General features: G+C 43.4%; 1 protein-coding gene across 3 annotated transcripts in view; it reads left to right on the plus strand.

The window, feature by feature from the left end:
* Window positions 1-9,030: 9,030 nt before the first annotated feature.
* The window catches only part of ATXN7L1 (ataxin 7 like 1), a 70,131-nt gene continuing 64,843 nt past the window's right edge, over window positions 9,031-14,318 (plus strand). For 2 of the 3 annotated variants that reach the window (XM_072147181.1, XM_072147183.1), the window contains exons 1-2: window positions 9,032-9,345; window positions 9,757-9,825. In XM_072147181.1, the coding sequence (XP_072003282.1) occupies window positions 9,087-9,345; window positions 9,757-9,825 (328 nt within the window). In that variant the 5' untranslated portion in view covers window positions 9,032-9,086. Of the gene's footprint in view, window positions 9,346-9,756; window positions 9,826-14,318 lie in introns of all 3 variants that reach the window. The other variant, XM_072147180.1, reaches the window with a different exon arrangement.

Below are 14,318 nucleotides of genomic sequence, written 5' to 3' on the forward strand. Positions count from 1 at the left end.
GAAATGTCCACAGCAGGGCCCCCCATAAATGAAATGTTCATAGCAGGGCCCCTCCCTTAATGGAAATGTCCACATTTAGACCCTTAGAAAAAAACCTGCTGTACTTACCTCCAGCTTCTTCTCCCTGCGGCTCCGTTTTCTCCTTTTCCTGCTCTCACGGCAAGCACGAGACAATGATGTCACCAAGCAGTGACCCTATCACATCATTGTGTATGCAAAGTGGAAAAGGAGAAGACTGAGCAGCGGGGCGATCTTCAAGTATACCTCCTATATGAAGATCCACCATTGGTAATTAGCAGGGCCGATTCTAGCCTTTTTGCTGCCCGAGGTGAAAACTGAAACTGAAGTTGGCCCCCCACCTTTTTCAAATCTAACAAAATTGGTGTCCAACGTTTGTACTACGTTTGTGCTGGTTTGTGCGGAAGAAATTTTTGTTTGTTCCGCTATCGTTTTTAAGAAATTAATAAAAGTTTCCAGAGGTCATCAGAGGTCAACCAGTTCGCTCCCCCCACATTATGCAAATCAAACAAAACTGGTGCCAATCAATTCTGCTATGGTTTGTGCATCTTTTGTTTTGAAGATATTAACTAAAGTACAAAAGGTCAGCCAGCCCCCCCCCCCCACATTAATCGAATCAAACAAGTGGTGTCAAATGTTTGTGCTACATTTGTGCTGGTTTGTGCAGCAGAAATTTTCATTTGTGCCACTATAGTTTTCAAAGGTGTTTATATAAGTTAAGGTGTTTAGGATGAACTGCTAAAAAAACAAACCTAGCGACACTTCTCTAGTGTGATCACCAGAGGGTGCTAGCAAACACATTGTACTTTGGAAGGAATGAACTCTGATAACCTGGATTGCCCGTTGTGACCCCTCATCCACCGCCTGCCCTGACCACCTGCTCCGTCCCAGATCCTGAACCATTGCCGCCTGCCTTGACCATCTGCCTGTCCCCGGCTGATCTTACCACCGTTGTGGGCCAGCAGTCCCAGCAGATTGCTTTGCAAGGAGAACAGCTTGGACAAGTTACTGCCATGCTGCAGCAGTTGATCAGCGTTAGACTTCTATTACTCCTCTCTGGGACAGAGATGATCCGGTCATGGCTACTCTTGCAGTATTCCTGGCAGAATTCTGATCCATATTTGAAGAGCCCGCATGAGCCTCCACAGCTGAGACCACGTTGCTGAACCTGCATCAGGGGGATTCTTCCGTTGGTGAACATGCAGTTCAGTTCCGCACCCTGGCCTCTCTTGGAACAAAAATAGGACTTTTTCTCATATATTCTGAAAAAGTCCTGTGAGAAACACATACCTTATGGGAAAAAGCATAAAAGGAACAAGAAAAAGCCTATGTGGCTAACTAGTCTTGTAAGGAAAGCAATAAGCGGGAAAGATAAGGCGTTTAAGGTGTTAAAACGTGAAAGTAGCGATGAGGCATTACAGGATTATAGAGAGAAAAATAAATCCTGTAAAAAGCAAATAAAGGCCGCAAAAATAGAGAGTTAGAGAAATATTGCCAGGGAGAGCAAAAATAATCCCAAATTATTTTTCAAGTATATAAATGATAAGAAACTAAAAACAGAGAGTGTGGGTCCCCTTAGAAATAACATGGGGGTCATGTTGGAAGGAGATGAGGAAAGGGCCAATCTACTGAATGTCGCCTTCTCTACTGTCTTTACCCAGGAAAATCCCCTGGTGGAAGACACAAGGGGGCATCCTCTACGCCTAGAGGAGAGGCGATTTTACCATCAACATAGACCAAGATTCTTTACTGTACGAGCAGTGAGACTATGGAACTCTCTGCCGCAGGAGGTTGTTATGGCGGACTCTATGTACATGTTCAAGAGAGGCCTGGATGCCTTTCTAGAGAGAAAAAATATCACGGGTTATGGGGATAAAACATTTATTTCATTCTTAAAGGTTGGACTTGATGGACTTGCGTCTTTTTCCAGCCTTATATACTATGATACTATGATGCAGCTCTGATTGTGACCTTCAAAAAGGGACTTTCAGGTCAAGTCAAAGACGCATTGGCTGCACGTGACCTTCCGTCTACTCTGAGTGGACTTATCACTCTTGCCACTCGGATTGATGTCCGGTTTAAGGGGTGCTCTGAGGAGTTAAGTCACGAGCATCCGCAAGTCCAGGTTTGACATTTGCCCCACTTGGCATTGGCTTTCCAAAATGTGCAGATGAACCCATGCAGGTGGACAGAACCCAACTCTCTCTCCAGGAACGTTCCAGACGACGTCAGGAGGACCTCTGCCTGTATTGTGCCACATTTCATTGGGGCTTGTCTGGGAAACGCCAGCACCTGGGGTTCCTTGTAGAAGCATCCCTACGTGAGAACAAAGCTTATCCACGCCTGAATGTTCCCATGCTCCTCAGCTTTGGCACCCATAGTCAGATTCAGGTCTCTGCTTTCTCGGACTTTGGTATGTCGATGCCGCTCTGGTCTCCAGGCATCACATCCCTGTGGTCCTCCTTGAGAAGCCTCTGAGACTTCTCCAAGAAGCAAGAAGAGTCTTTGCCCCTACAATTGCCCTGTGGATCTCCTGCTGGGGGCCTCACCTCCCCGGGGCCGGGTGTATCATCTCTCCATTACCGAGACCACTACTATGACGGAGTATATCCAAGAGAACCTCCAGAGGGAGTTAATACGTAAGTCCTCCTCTCCGGCTGGTGCAGGCTTCTTTTTCGTGACCAAGAAGGATGGGTCACTCCAAGCTTTCATTGACTGTTGCGGTCTTAACAAGGTCACAGTTAAGAACTGTTATCCATTGCCATTGAACACTCTTAGACTGCCTGCGTGGCTCCAAGGGTTTTCTTCAAGCTGGATCTCCATGGAGCCTACAACCTCATCCGGATCCGCAAGGGTGACGAGTGGAAGACTGCTTTTAACACTCGTGATGGACATTTCGAGTACATGGTGATACTGTTCGAACTGTGTAATGTGCCAGCTGTATTTCAAGAATTTCTCTATGACATCTTCAGTGATCTGGTGTATACTTGATATCTTGATGACATTCTGGTATTCTTCCCGGACCTTGAGTCCCAGCAGTCCCACGTACGGCAAGTTCTTGGACGTTTCTGGGCCAACCACCTCTATGCCAAGCTTGAGAAATGTCAATTTCACTGGCGGAGCCTTCCTTTCCTCGGTTATTTAATCTCCCACAGAGGTCTCCAGATGGATCCTGCCAAGCTGTCTGCTGTTCTACAATGGCCGCGTCAGGAGGGTCTATCTGCCATACAGAGGTTCCTGGGCTTTGCAAACTATTACCGGCAGTTTATCCGGCATTTCTGCACTCTTGTATCCTCCATCGTGACGCTCAACAAGAAGGGTGCTAACCCCCGCCTATGGTCTTCTGCGGCTGAAGAAGCCTTCTCAAGATTGAAATCCACCTTTGCCTCAGCCCCAGTTCTCACTAGGCCTGATACAGAAAACCCTTTTCATCTGGAAGTTGATGTGTCCTCTGTGGGTGCAGGGGCGGTGCTCACCCAGAAAGGACCTAAAGGATGAACTCTCACTTGCGTTTTTTCCTCCACAGAGAGGAATTACTCCATAAGAGATAGAGAACTTGTGGCCATCAAACTTGCCCTGGAAGAATGGCGATATCTTCTGGAGGGAGCTCACCATCCAGTCTGCGTATATACAGACCATAAAAATCTTCTGAATCTCCAGACAGCCCAACGTCTCAACCTTAGGCAAGCCCGTTGGTCACTCTTCTTTTCACGTTTCAACCTCCTGATCCACTTCCGTCCTGCTGAGAAGAATATGAAGGATGATGCCCTTTCCCGTGCCTCTAATGTCATAAGAGAGGAACCAGTTCCTCGGCACATTATTTCTTCCAAACAACTGGTTGTTGCTGCTCCGGTGGATCTTTGTCAACTACCTCCTGGCAAGACCTATGGTAGACTGGCTCCATGGAAGAAAATTTTGACGTGGGGACATTGCTCATGTGTGGCTGGGCACCCTAGGGTGCAGCGCTCTGTCGCCCTCGTGTCCCAATTCTACTGGTGGCCAGAACTGGTCAAGGATGTTCGGGACTTTGTGGCTTCCTGTACCCAGAATAAGTCTATTGCCATGGGCAGAGTTAACTCCCTACCTCTGCCGGATCAGCACCTTTCTTCATCAACTATGGACTGCATCCACGCCCTCCTCTTCCTCTACCTGTGTCCTCGGACGTCCCTGCGGTTTAAGAATTGGTACAGGATCTAAAGTCCATTTGGGAGCAGACATGCCTTTCGCTGCTAAAGGCTTCTGCTCGGACCAAGCTCCAGGTGGTTAAGAACCGCAGGTCTCCTACTGTCTTCTCTACAGGTGACAAAGTCTGGTTGTCCTCTAAGTATGAGGACAACTTGGTTCTCATTTCTTGGGTCCCTTCAAGGTGCTCATTTGCATCAATCCTGTGGCCTACAAGTTGCGCCTTCCTCCCACCATGCGCATCCTGAAATTCTTCCATGTCTCATTAGTCAAGCCTGTCACCTTGAACTGCTTCTCCAAGTACCTCGTCCTGCTCCTGAGGCTGAGTCCACCGACGTTGTTGAGCGGTTCTTCTTGGTTGACTGGAAGGGGTTCGGGCCAGAAGAGAGATCCTGGGAACCAGAGAATAACATTCTGTACAGTTTGACACCAATTTTGTTAGATTTGAACAAGGAGGGGGCGAACTTCGCTCAGGTGCCCTCCCCCATGCTAAAAGATGCTACCTTACACACGAGTAGTCAGTCAGTAACACAGACGTTTGTTACATCTAGTATCTAGTACCTTGCAGGTGATGATATGCTCCATCAGGAAGAGGTATTTTATATGCTGGTCGGCCATGGTTTATATCTCCTGAATTCACAGTCAAATGTCAGCTCCATGCAGCACAACTCCCCACGGCTCTCCTCAAAAAAACACAGTCACTTACCATATAATTGATTGTGTTCCTAAATACATATTATCCACTATTCTCTACACAAAACATCCTAGTCCCCCAAATTAAATATTGTATGTACAGCACCCGGAATTATATATAACCCACGCCCTGAACTACAGCACCCAGCTAATTTATATACACCCCCCTCCATTTTATTTATAATCAGTTCCCCTAATTTATTTATAACAGCCCCCGTATACATCCTTTACATAAATTAAGTTATATACAGTACTCGATATAAGGCTACCTAGTTTAATTAAAATGTAAGGGAAACCATTTTTAGCTAAAATAAGGGTGTCTGTTAGTTATTGGGGCTCTATGGGAACCTGCCACTGGCTGTATTTGTGAAACTTAACCTCTTCCCGCCCAGCGTCCGATATATCGGACGCTGAGCTGAGTGACTTAGCGCTCAGCGTCCGATATATCGGACGCTGAGCTGATGCCGGTTTGGCTCAAGATCTGAGCCGAACCGGCATCGGGAAAGACGGGGTGCCGGCTGTGACTGATAGCCGGCACCCCAGTGTAACACCCGCGATCGGAGTTGTCTCCGATCGCGGGTGCTTAACCCGTTAAATGCCTCGGTCAGCGCGACCGCGGCATCTAACATGTATCTGGGGGGTCTTTCCCCCACGATCGGCCCCCCCGAACCGTTTTTGGGGTGCGCCGATCGTTGCTATAGTAACTCTGGGGTCCGATCTGGACCCCAGAGTTACCTGCAAGAATTGCCAGTAAGATGGCGTCTGTGACGTCATCTTACTGGCACAGTGCCAGCCTATGCAAGTGCATAGGCTGACACTGATAATACTCTGCAATACATGAGTATTGCAGAATATTATCATGAAGAAGCAATCAGAAGATTGCTTCTTCATGTCCCATGGTATAAAAGTGAAAAAGTAAAAAAAAAAATGTTATTCAATAAAAAAATAAAGTAATAAATCACTAAAAATGCCCCAAACCCCCAAAACATATAAAGAGACATATAACTAAAAAAAAAGTCTAAATCATAACACAAACCCCACATATATAGTATCACCGCGTCCGTAACAACCCGTAGAATAAAAGTAAATCATTATTGAACCCCCACGATAAACGCCGTAAAAAAAAACTGCTATAAACCTTCCAAAAATTATGATTTTTAGCTATTCAATCCCACAAAAAATGCTATAAAATGCGATCAAAAAACCATGTGTACTCCGACATGATACTGGTGCAAAGTACAACATGTCCCGCAAAAAACAAGCCATCAACCAGCTCCGTAGCCAAAAAAGTAACAATGTTATGCCACTTGGAAGACGGCAATACATAAATGATAGATTTTTCCCCACATTAGGGTTTTGTTTGACAAATTTAGTAAAACGTAAGAAAATATATTCATGTCTGGTATCCCCGTAATCGTATCAACCCATAGAATAAAGATAACATGATTATTAGTCTATACGGTGAACACCAAAAAAAAAAGAGTAAAAAATCCAGTACAGAATTGATGCTTTTCTACTCCTGCCCTCAAAAAAAGTTCCTAAATTTTCAACAATAGGTGATACCAACCCCAAAATGGTAACAATGGAAAAAGCATCTCATCCCGCAAAAAAAATGGCATCACATGGCCCCAATAACGCAAAAGCGAAAATTTTATAGCCTTCAAAAGGGGCCAATGAGGAAACTAAAATCCTGGCAGCTGCAGGACGCTCCTTCCCTTCTGCGTCTCGCTGTGCGCCCATAAAACAAGTAACGGCCACATGTGGGGGGTCTTTGTACTCAGGAGAAATTGCAGAACAAATTGTATGGTGGGTTTTCTCTTTTTATATTTTGGAAATGTGTAAATTTTAGGGCTAAATGAACGTATAAGGGAACAATTTGACCATTCTAAATTTCACCTCCATTTTGATTCAATTACTATGAAGATCTCAAGGGGTTAACAATCTTCGTAAAAGCGGTTTCTGATAGCTTGAGGGGTGCAGATTTGAAAATGGGTAGATTATATAGGGGGGTTTGATGCTAAATATGTAAAATTTCATTCCAAACTGTATTTATCCCCAAAATAGTCAATTCTGAAAATCCGGAAAAGCGATATTCTTTTTGTAAGCCGCGTGACATCAAAATAAATTATCCAGACATATCAAAAATTATGAAAATGTAAAGTAGACAAATGGGAAATGTTATTCAGCAACTTATTTAGGTGGTAAATCTATCTGCCTGGAAACGCAATGATTTTGAATTTCGAAAATGGCAAATTTTTCAAAAAAGTACAACATGTGGGGAAAAAACAATCTCAGAATCGTTTTGATAAGTAACAGTGTTCAAAAGTTATAACCATATAAAGCGACGCAGGTCAGAATCCAAAAAATCGGGCTGAGCCTTAACCTGCAAAATGGCTGCGTCCTTAAGGGGTTAATATGGTTATAATTTTAGAATGCTTTAACTTATCAAAGTGATTTAGATTTTTTTTTTTCTTCATATGTTGTACTTCAAGTTGGTTGATATTGTTCAATTGGTTGATTATTGTCTTTAAGAAGATTTTAAATATAAAATATTAAAACCTCCCTATATATCACTCCAATTTAAAATCTGCACCCCACAAACTATCAGAAACAGTGTTTAGGAAGTCTGTTAACCCTTTGAGATCTTCATAGTAATTAAGACAAAATGGAGGTGAAATTTAGAAAGGTACGGTTTTGTGAGTCAAGGAAATATTAATCTTGAATGTGTAAGATTTGTTTAACTAAAGGGCAATTACTAAATTTGTTGAACTATATGACAATTCGCATCTATTGAAGCCTCCAGGCAACTTTTCCAACATCAAAGAGATCTTTACAGCTTGATAAGCTTGATTTTTTTTTTACTTTTGTTGTTGTTCACTGTATACCCTAAGTAACATGTTATATTTATTCTGTGGTTCAGTACCATTATGGCGATACCAAATTTCTATATTTTGCTTATTTTTTATTAATTTTGTAGAATAAAACCTAAGGCGGGGAAAAATGTGCCAGTGGCATAAATCTTTTAATTTTTGGTCTATAGTGTTGGTAGAGAGCTTATTTTTTTGAGGGACATGTACTTTACAACAATACCATTTTTTATCGATATGTTTCTTTAATAATTTTTTATTCCATATTATGTGGGACAAGATCGGTAAAATAATTTAATAATGGGTTTAATAATGGTTTTGTTTTATTGTATGGGTCATTACAGCGATTCCCCAGATGTGGCGTTTGTATAGTACGTTTTTTGGTTTAATATGTAAGTAATGCTTTGGGGGCTTTTTCATTAATTTACTAGTTTTTTTAATTTACATTTTTTTAGAACTGACCACGGAATTTAAAGGATTAACACCTGCGATCGGATGTGTTACAGGGGTTGTCAGTAGATTACTGCTGAAAACCAGTGTTTCCCGATAGCGGTTAGCTCTGGTGTAGAGGTGAACTATCAATGGGTCCATGATGTACCATTATGGCATAGAGCGTGGTCTCCATGACGTAATAGTATGTTATGGAGAGGGAACAGGTTCATTATGATGCGTTTTGTAGCAGTAGTTGGGCCACGCAAAATCAATTTCACTGGTGGGCCCCTCACTGGCATGAGATCATACAAAGAAATAGTGACACGTGTGAGCCGCTGAAAAGACTGCCAGCGCACTGCCAATTCACTGTGCACAATAGCTTATTTTGAGAAATAGATTTGCATAAAAGGATTTTCAAATGCAGCAATTTTTACAAAAAAAATATGTGGATTATTATATCTGATCATTTTTCAAGCTAAAAACAATGAAGCAATTTTATTATCTTACCTGTAAAATCAGTAGAATTCATTGCATCTCCAAGATCATTACCTGACTACAGTGATAGTGTTCACCATTTCCATCCCTGATTTCACAGAATACAAACAAAGGTAACATTACAAAGTAACTTTTATATTTGTAACAGTAAAACCCTTTGAGCCCCTGTCATGGTATGGAGGAATCCCAGTGATGGATTTGGCTACACGCCAGATTTCTTGTGTAAACTTGCTGACATTTAGAGCCATTTATTAGCTATGATTCTCGTCATGTGATATATTTAATTTATGTATCTCCAGCAATGAAGACGTCTCCTGACTCGATCACCTCTATAGCATGAATGAGAAGCCGCCACCGCTGGGCTCCCTCTCTGGCCACTGGCGGCACTGCAGGCAGAACATGCTAAACATGAGCATGGAGGATCAGAGACACAGTCGCTCGGCTCCCCCCTCCCCTTCAGTCAGCTCAATGTCGGAGCGTTCCGAAGATGACGTCACGAAGCCTCGAATCCCGTGTCGCTCCGCTTCCGAAGGAAAGGAAAAGCAACAAGAAGGAAGAGCAATGGCGACACTGGATCGCAAAGTGCCCAGTCCGGAGGCTTTTCTGGGCAAACCGTGGTCCACCTGGATCGACGCAGCTAAAATACACTGCTCCGACAGTAAGAACACGGCCCCATCCAATTGCTGTGTAGCCGATCAGTCAGCCCGCACAGTCTGCCTTTCTAGAGGCGTCTAGATTGATATATAGAAAATAAAAGTGAGAGACCGGTCCCTGATGCCCCCCGCGCTACTCCCTGTAGTCCTCCTCACAGAGACAATCCCCACATACAGCAAAAGACATGTAGACTGAGAGTGTGTGGCTCTAGTGTGTGTCTGTTAGAGAGAGGCCCATCCTTTAGTGCTGTCTCTGCTCCTCTATCCATGGGGCTTCCTATGCCAGCCTGTGTAATCTATGAATATGCCCATACAGTGTGCCAGGCATGGATGGGCCAGGCTCTACAGCCTCCTAGACATTGCTGTTTATATTCGCTGACATGCACGTCTTGACTTTGCTTTTCTTTCTCTCACAGATGTAGATTTAGAAGAGACTGGAAAAGACGGTGGAAAAAGCAGGGAGGTTATGAGGCTTAATAGAGAAGGTAAGTCTTGTACGGGTACAGTGACGCTCTATGGAACCCTCCTGGGCCAAGGTGATATGGCTCCATGCACCGGTCATGTCTCATGCATTCAGGGGGCTCTATAGAGTGATGTCAATGTGGTTATACGTACAGACCTCTTCCATATTGAATATTGGGCCCTGAGAGCTCTTTCCAGGGAACTTGTATGGACAGCGGAGGGGTAGATGGTGGTCTTACAGGCTGATGTATGGGGTGTCCATGTAGTCACCTGTATTGGCCGGTACGTTCTTTGCAGTCAGTGTATCTTGTATGTTTCTACTGCTGCCTAACTTTCAACTTTTGTATTCTGGTCTTATGATAGCTTTAGCCTTCCTTCTTCACCCCAACGTCAACCCCTTGACCCATGGCCCACAAAATGCGCTCTTGTAACCTATAGCTTATTGCCGTAGTCTTGGAATTAATAATTCCACCATTGTCTATTGTGTACTTTTTCTTTTGATATCTTTGTGTTTCATGTCTTGACAATTAAGACATTCTACCTTCTAGGAAGGTGTTATTGACTAAAACATCCAGTGATTTATTCACCCTTTTATAGGACTACACGTATTTTGTGTGCTTGTGAACTTATTCATATGACCATATGATCTTACATTAGAGAAGCCATGTAACTGCTGTTTGTAAACTAAGCTTTAGTCTCATTGGCAGTGCCAGGCAGACATTATAGGTGCTGTGGGGCTCTATAATACGTTATAAACATAGTACTCCTTTATTCTGTGCTGTTGTCATTTTGAGAAAGGTTGCCTAGTGATATTATTTTCTGTAATTTGTTTTATATTTTTTTTACTTTGCAACGTAAACAGCAGAGGAATGAAGAGAGCACTTTGTGTCATTGCTGTCAGACTCTACTGTCTGCACACTTACAGTGATCACTTGGTGTAACAATGTCAGGTATGGCTGACGTTCTCAAACATGGAAATGCTGCATTTCAGAGTGACACACCAATTTAGTTGTATAATAGCAAGTGTTTCATGTCGGCTCCTGTAGACTAGCCATCTGTGAAATTTTATATGAGAAAAGGATGAAGTTATAGGGATATTTTTTTATGGTGTGTAGTTTGTTTTTGACATGCGAGTTAAAAAAAAATCATGATTTGTTATTTAGAAATTACAATTAATGGCATATATTATTCAATGTGTAATATTTTAGTATGATTAAGTCTTTCCTTCCTTTGGAGTGTCTAATGTGTCCAGGTTCTGCAGTGTATACTGTATATACATCAGTCTACTGGAAAATTGGTTGGTCTTGGTGCTCACATCTTATCTGACAAAGAGACTTTCAGTGTTACTATACCCATAATTCAACTTGTGTACATATCGCCAGATGTTAGACTCATTCTCCTGATGATATAAACATATGTGACACTTCTTTTGGTGATGCGTAATGGTAGATATTTCTGACCAGGGTTAGGACTGTTTTACACAGTCCATGATCAACCTGTGATCATTACCATGCAGAGTTCTGCGTAGTGGGTTGACCGCATTGTCAGGGAGTGGATTCATTGCATCATATTGAAGAGTCCCTTCTTCCCCGCTAAACAGCAGCAATATAGTATAACTGATTATAGTGTTGGTGATGCTGTACAGTGGGTAAGAAGGGACTCTTTGCATCATGTAGTAATATGATGCTAGGAATCCTATACCCAACAGTGGGGTCAGCCCATTACCCAGAACTCTTGATTATGGACTGCTAAGCAGGAAAGAAGGGACTCTTTGCATCATGTATATTAATATGATAAAAGGAATCCGGTCCTTAGCAGTGACTCTGCATGGTCATGGGCTGATCACGGACTGTGTGAAACAACTCGTAGGTGAGCACACAGCAGCGGGCTGGAGAGGAGGAGTGAGTGCTGTTCTCCCCTCTCGATAGCGATGCACACACCCGGCATTACGTAGAGGGAAAGATAGAGCATGGTCTATCCTTTATCCGTGCATGGTTTGATATGGTTCCACATTTGTGTGGTCACCGTACCGCCGCCGGGCATCGTAGCCGTCTATGTAGACGTATATATTCCCAGCAACAGCAGTGTGAAAGGGGCCTTACCTTTTGACACTTTGTAGCAATTGATTTTAACTGTCAAGCCACACATACAGTCCAAAGCAATACATTGAGTCGTTTGCAAATTTCTGCACTGCAGCTGTCAACTAATGGTTAAAATCAATCAGAATAGCTTTATTTTGCACAGTTCTTATAAATCAGTTTTGAGACTTATTGAAAGGTATCCTTTTTTTTGCTTCTGTTTGTTTTTAAATGGAGACAGTCCTTGTCTTCTAAAAGCTTTGAATGTTTTGATTCTTATAAATTTATTATAGGCCAAATAATTTTCTGGATTCTGTATAATTCCACCTCCACACTCCCAGTGAGACGTGGCATATAAAAAAGGCATGGTGTCAGCGCCAGCATGCTATGATGCTTAGAAAAGTCCTCACTGGAAATATGCTCAATATACTATTTCTGTTGAATGGAAAATTATGTTTTGTTTTTTAATAGAGGGGCTCTTTACTCATTCATCACTATGAGGACCTTAAATTGCAGGTACTATATATCAAATTGCAAAAACAGCAACTCCACATTATCAAATTGTTGAAATAGCTGTCTTTGCAGAGAGAAGCACTGCAAAGCCGACTCCAGTAACCTTACTCAGACCCATCTTCCAGTGCACTGCTTGTCCATTCCCATTCCTGTATAACAGCAGCTCTTACAATGAACAGCATGGCGTTAATGCAGAGACTCGTATATATTTCATTCACACTTTCTAGTATTCATATGTATCGTCTTTAGACTATGTATACAGCTGTGCATGGACGTACACATGTAATTCCAGTGATACATTTTGGTGAGGCATTGTTCACACTTGCATTTAAATATTACAGATAGTAGATATAGATCTGTTGTATATCTTATGCCTTAAAGGGAACCTATCACCCCCTTCTGATGAAATTTGGGCTATTACAAGTTCCCAGAGAGCCCTTATACCAAAAGGGCACTTTTGTTTCAGCTAAAAAAAAAATCGCTTCACCAGGCAGGGAATCTAGAGAGTCAAATTTGGCGTGTCCTCTACGGGGGAGTTGAGCTGCTCTTCCTCATCTCTTCATTATTATCACGCCCCCCCCCCCCCCTTCCACGTCATCCGGCTGCATGTGCATTTGCCTCTGCCGGCTGTCACGCAGTGAGCATCAGGGCAGGTCCGTGTCCTTCACCAGGTCACTGCGCATGCGTGGCTTCCTGCTTAGCATTGCTAAGTCTAGACGGAGGTAACTCTGTAGGGAGTTATGTATCGCTCCACTGCTAAACAAAGCTAAGCAGGAAGCCGTGCATGCACAGTGAGTGGGCAGAGGATGCAAATGGCGTAGTAGGGGAGGTATGAGGAGATGAGGAAGAGCGCCACGACTCTCCACACCCAGTTCAACTCGCTGCATACCATGTAGGGAATCAAAGTGCATTTTATCAATTTTAGAGAAATGATTTTTTTTCTTTAGCTGAAACAATGATGCCCTTGTGGTATAACGGCTCTATGGGAACCTGTCATGGCTCACATTTTGTCAAAAGGTGGTGACAGGTTCCCTTTAACCGCTTAACGCTCTGCGTCATACATGTACAGGGCAGATCTGTTAAGCATATATGAAGAGGGCTCACTGGGTATATTACAGCATACGATTCTATTAGCACCGCTAATACGTTGCCAATCGCGGATATTAACCCTTTAAATGCCACCTGTGATTGGCATGTGGGCGCCGTCATCTTTGTTGGGATCGGTTCCTATGACAGCCTCAGGTCTTTGTAAGACCTGAGACTGTATAGCTTCAGGAGATTCGTTACGATATGCTTTTGGCACATTGTAATGAATGCATTGTAACAACGCCATATACTACACTGCGGTAGTAGTGCAGTATATGGTAGATTCGATCAGGCCATAAAGGGTTAAAGTACCACAGAGGATCTAAAAAAATAGTAAAAAAAATAATTACCCGTATATACTCGAGTTTAAGTCGACCTAAATATAAGCCGAGAGCCCTAATTTTACCACCAAAAACTGGGAAAACTTATTGTCTAGAGTATAAGCCGAGGGTGGAAAATGCATTGGTCACAGCCACCCAGTATATAGCCAGCAAGTCTCATGTAGTATATAGCCAGTTTGCCCCGTGTAGCCTATAGCCTGCCAGCCCCGTGTAGCCTATAGCCTGCCAGCCCCGTGTAGCCTATAGCCTGCCAGCCCCGTGTAGCCTATAGCCTGCCAGCCCCGTGTAGCCTATAGCCTGCCAGCCCCCTGTAGCCTATAGCCTGCCAGCCCCCTGTAGCCTATAGCCTGCCAGCCCACTGTAGCCTATAGCCTGCCAGCCCCCTGTAGCCTATAGCCTGCCAGCCCCCTGTAGCCTATAGCCTGCCAGATCGCATGGACGCAGTTCTGCCGGCTGTTACAGTGTAAAGAAGACAAGCATCGGGAGGCCGTGACGAGC

The sequence above is a fragment of the Engystomops pustulosus genome, chromosome 4, assembly GCF_040894005.1.
Source record: "Engystomops pustulosus chromosome 4, aEngPut4.maternal, whole genome shotgun sequence".
NCBI classification, from domain to species: domain Eukaryota; kingdom Metazoa; phylum Chordata; class Amphibia; order Anura; family Leptodactylidae; genus Engystomops; species Engystomops pustulosus.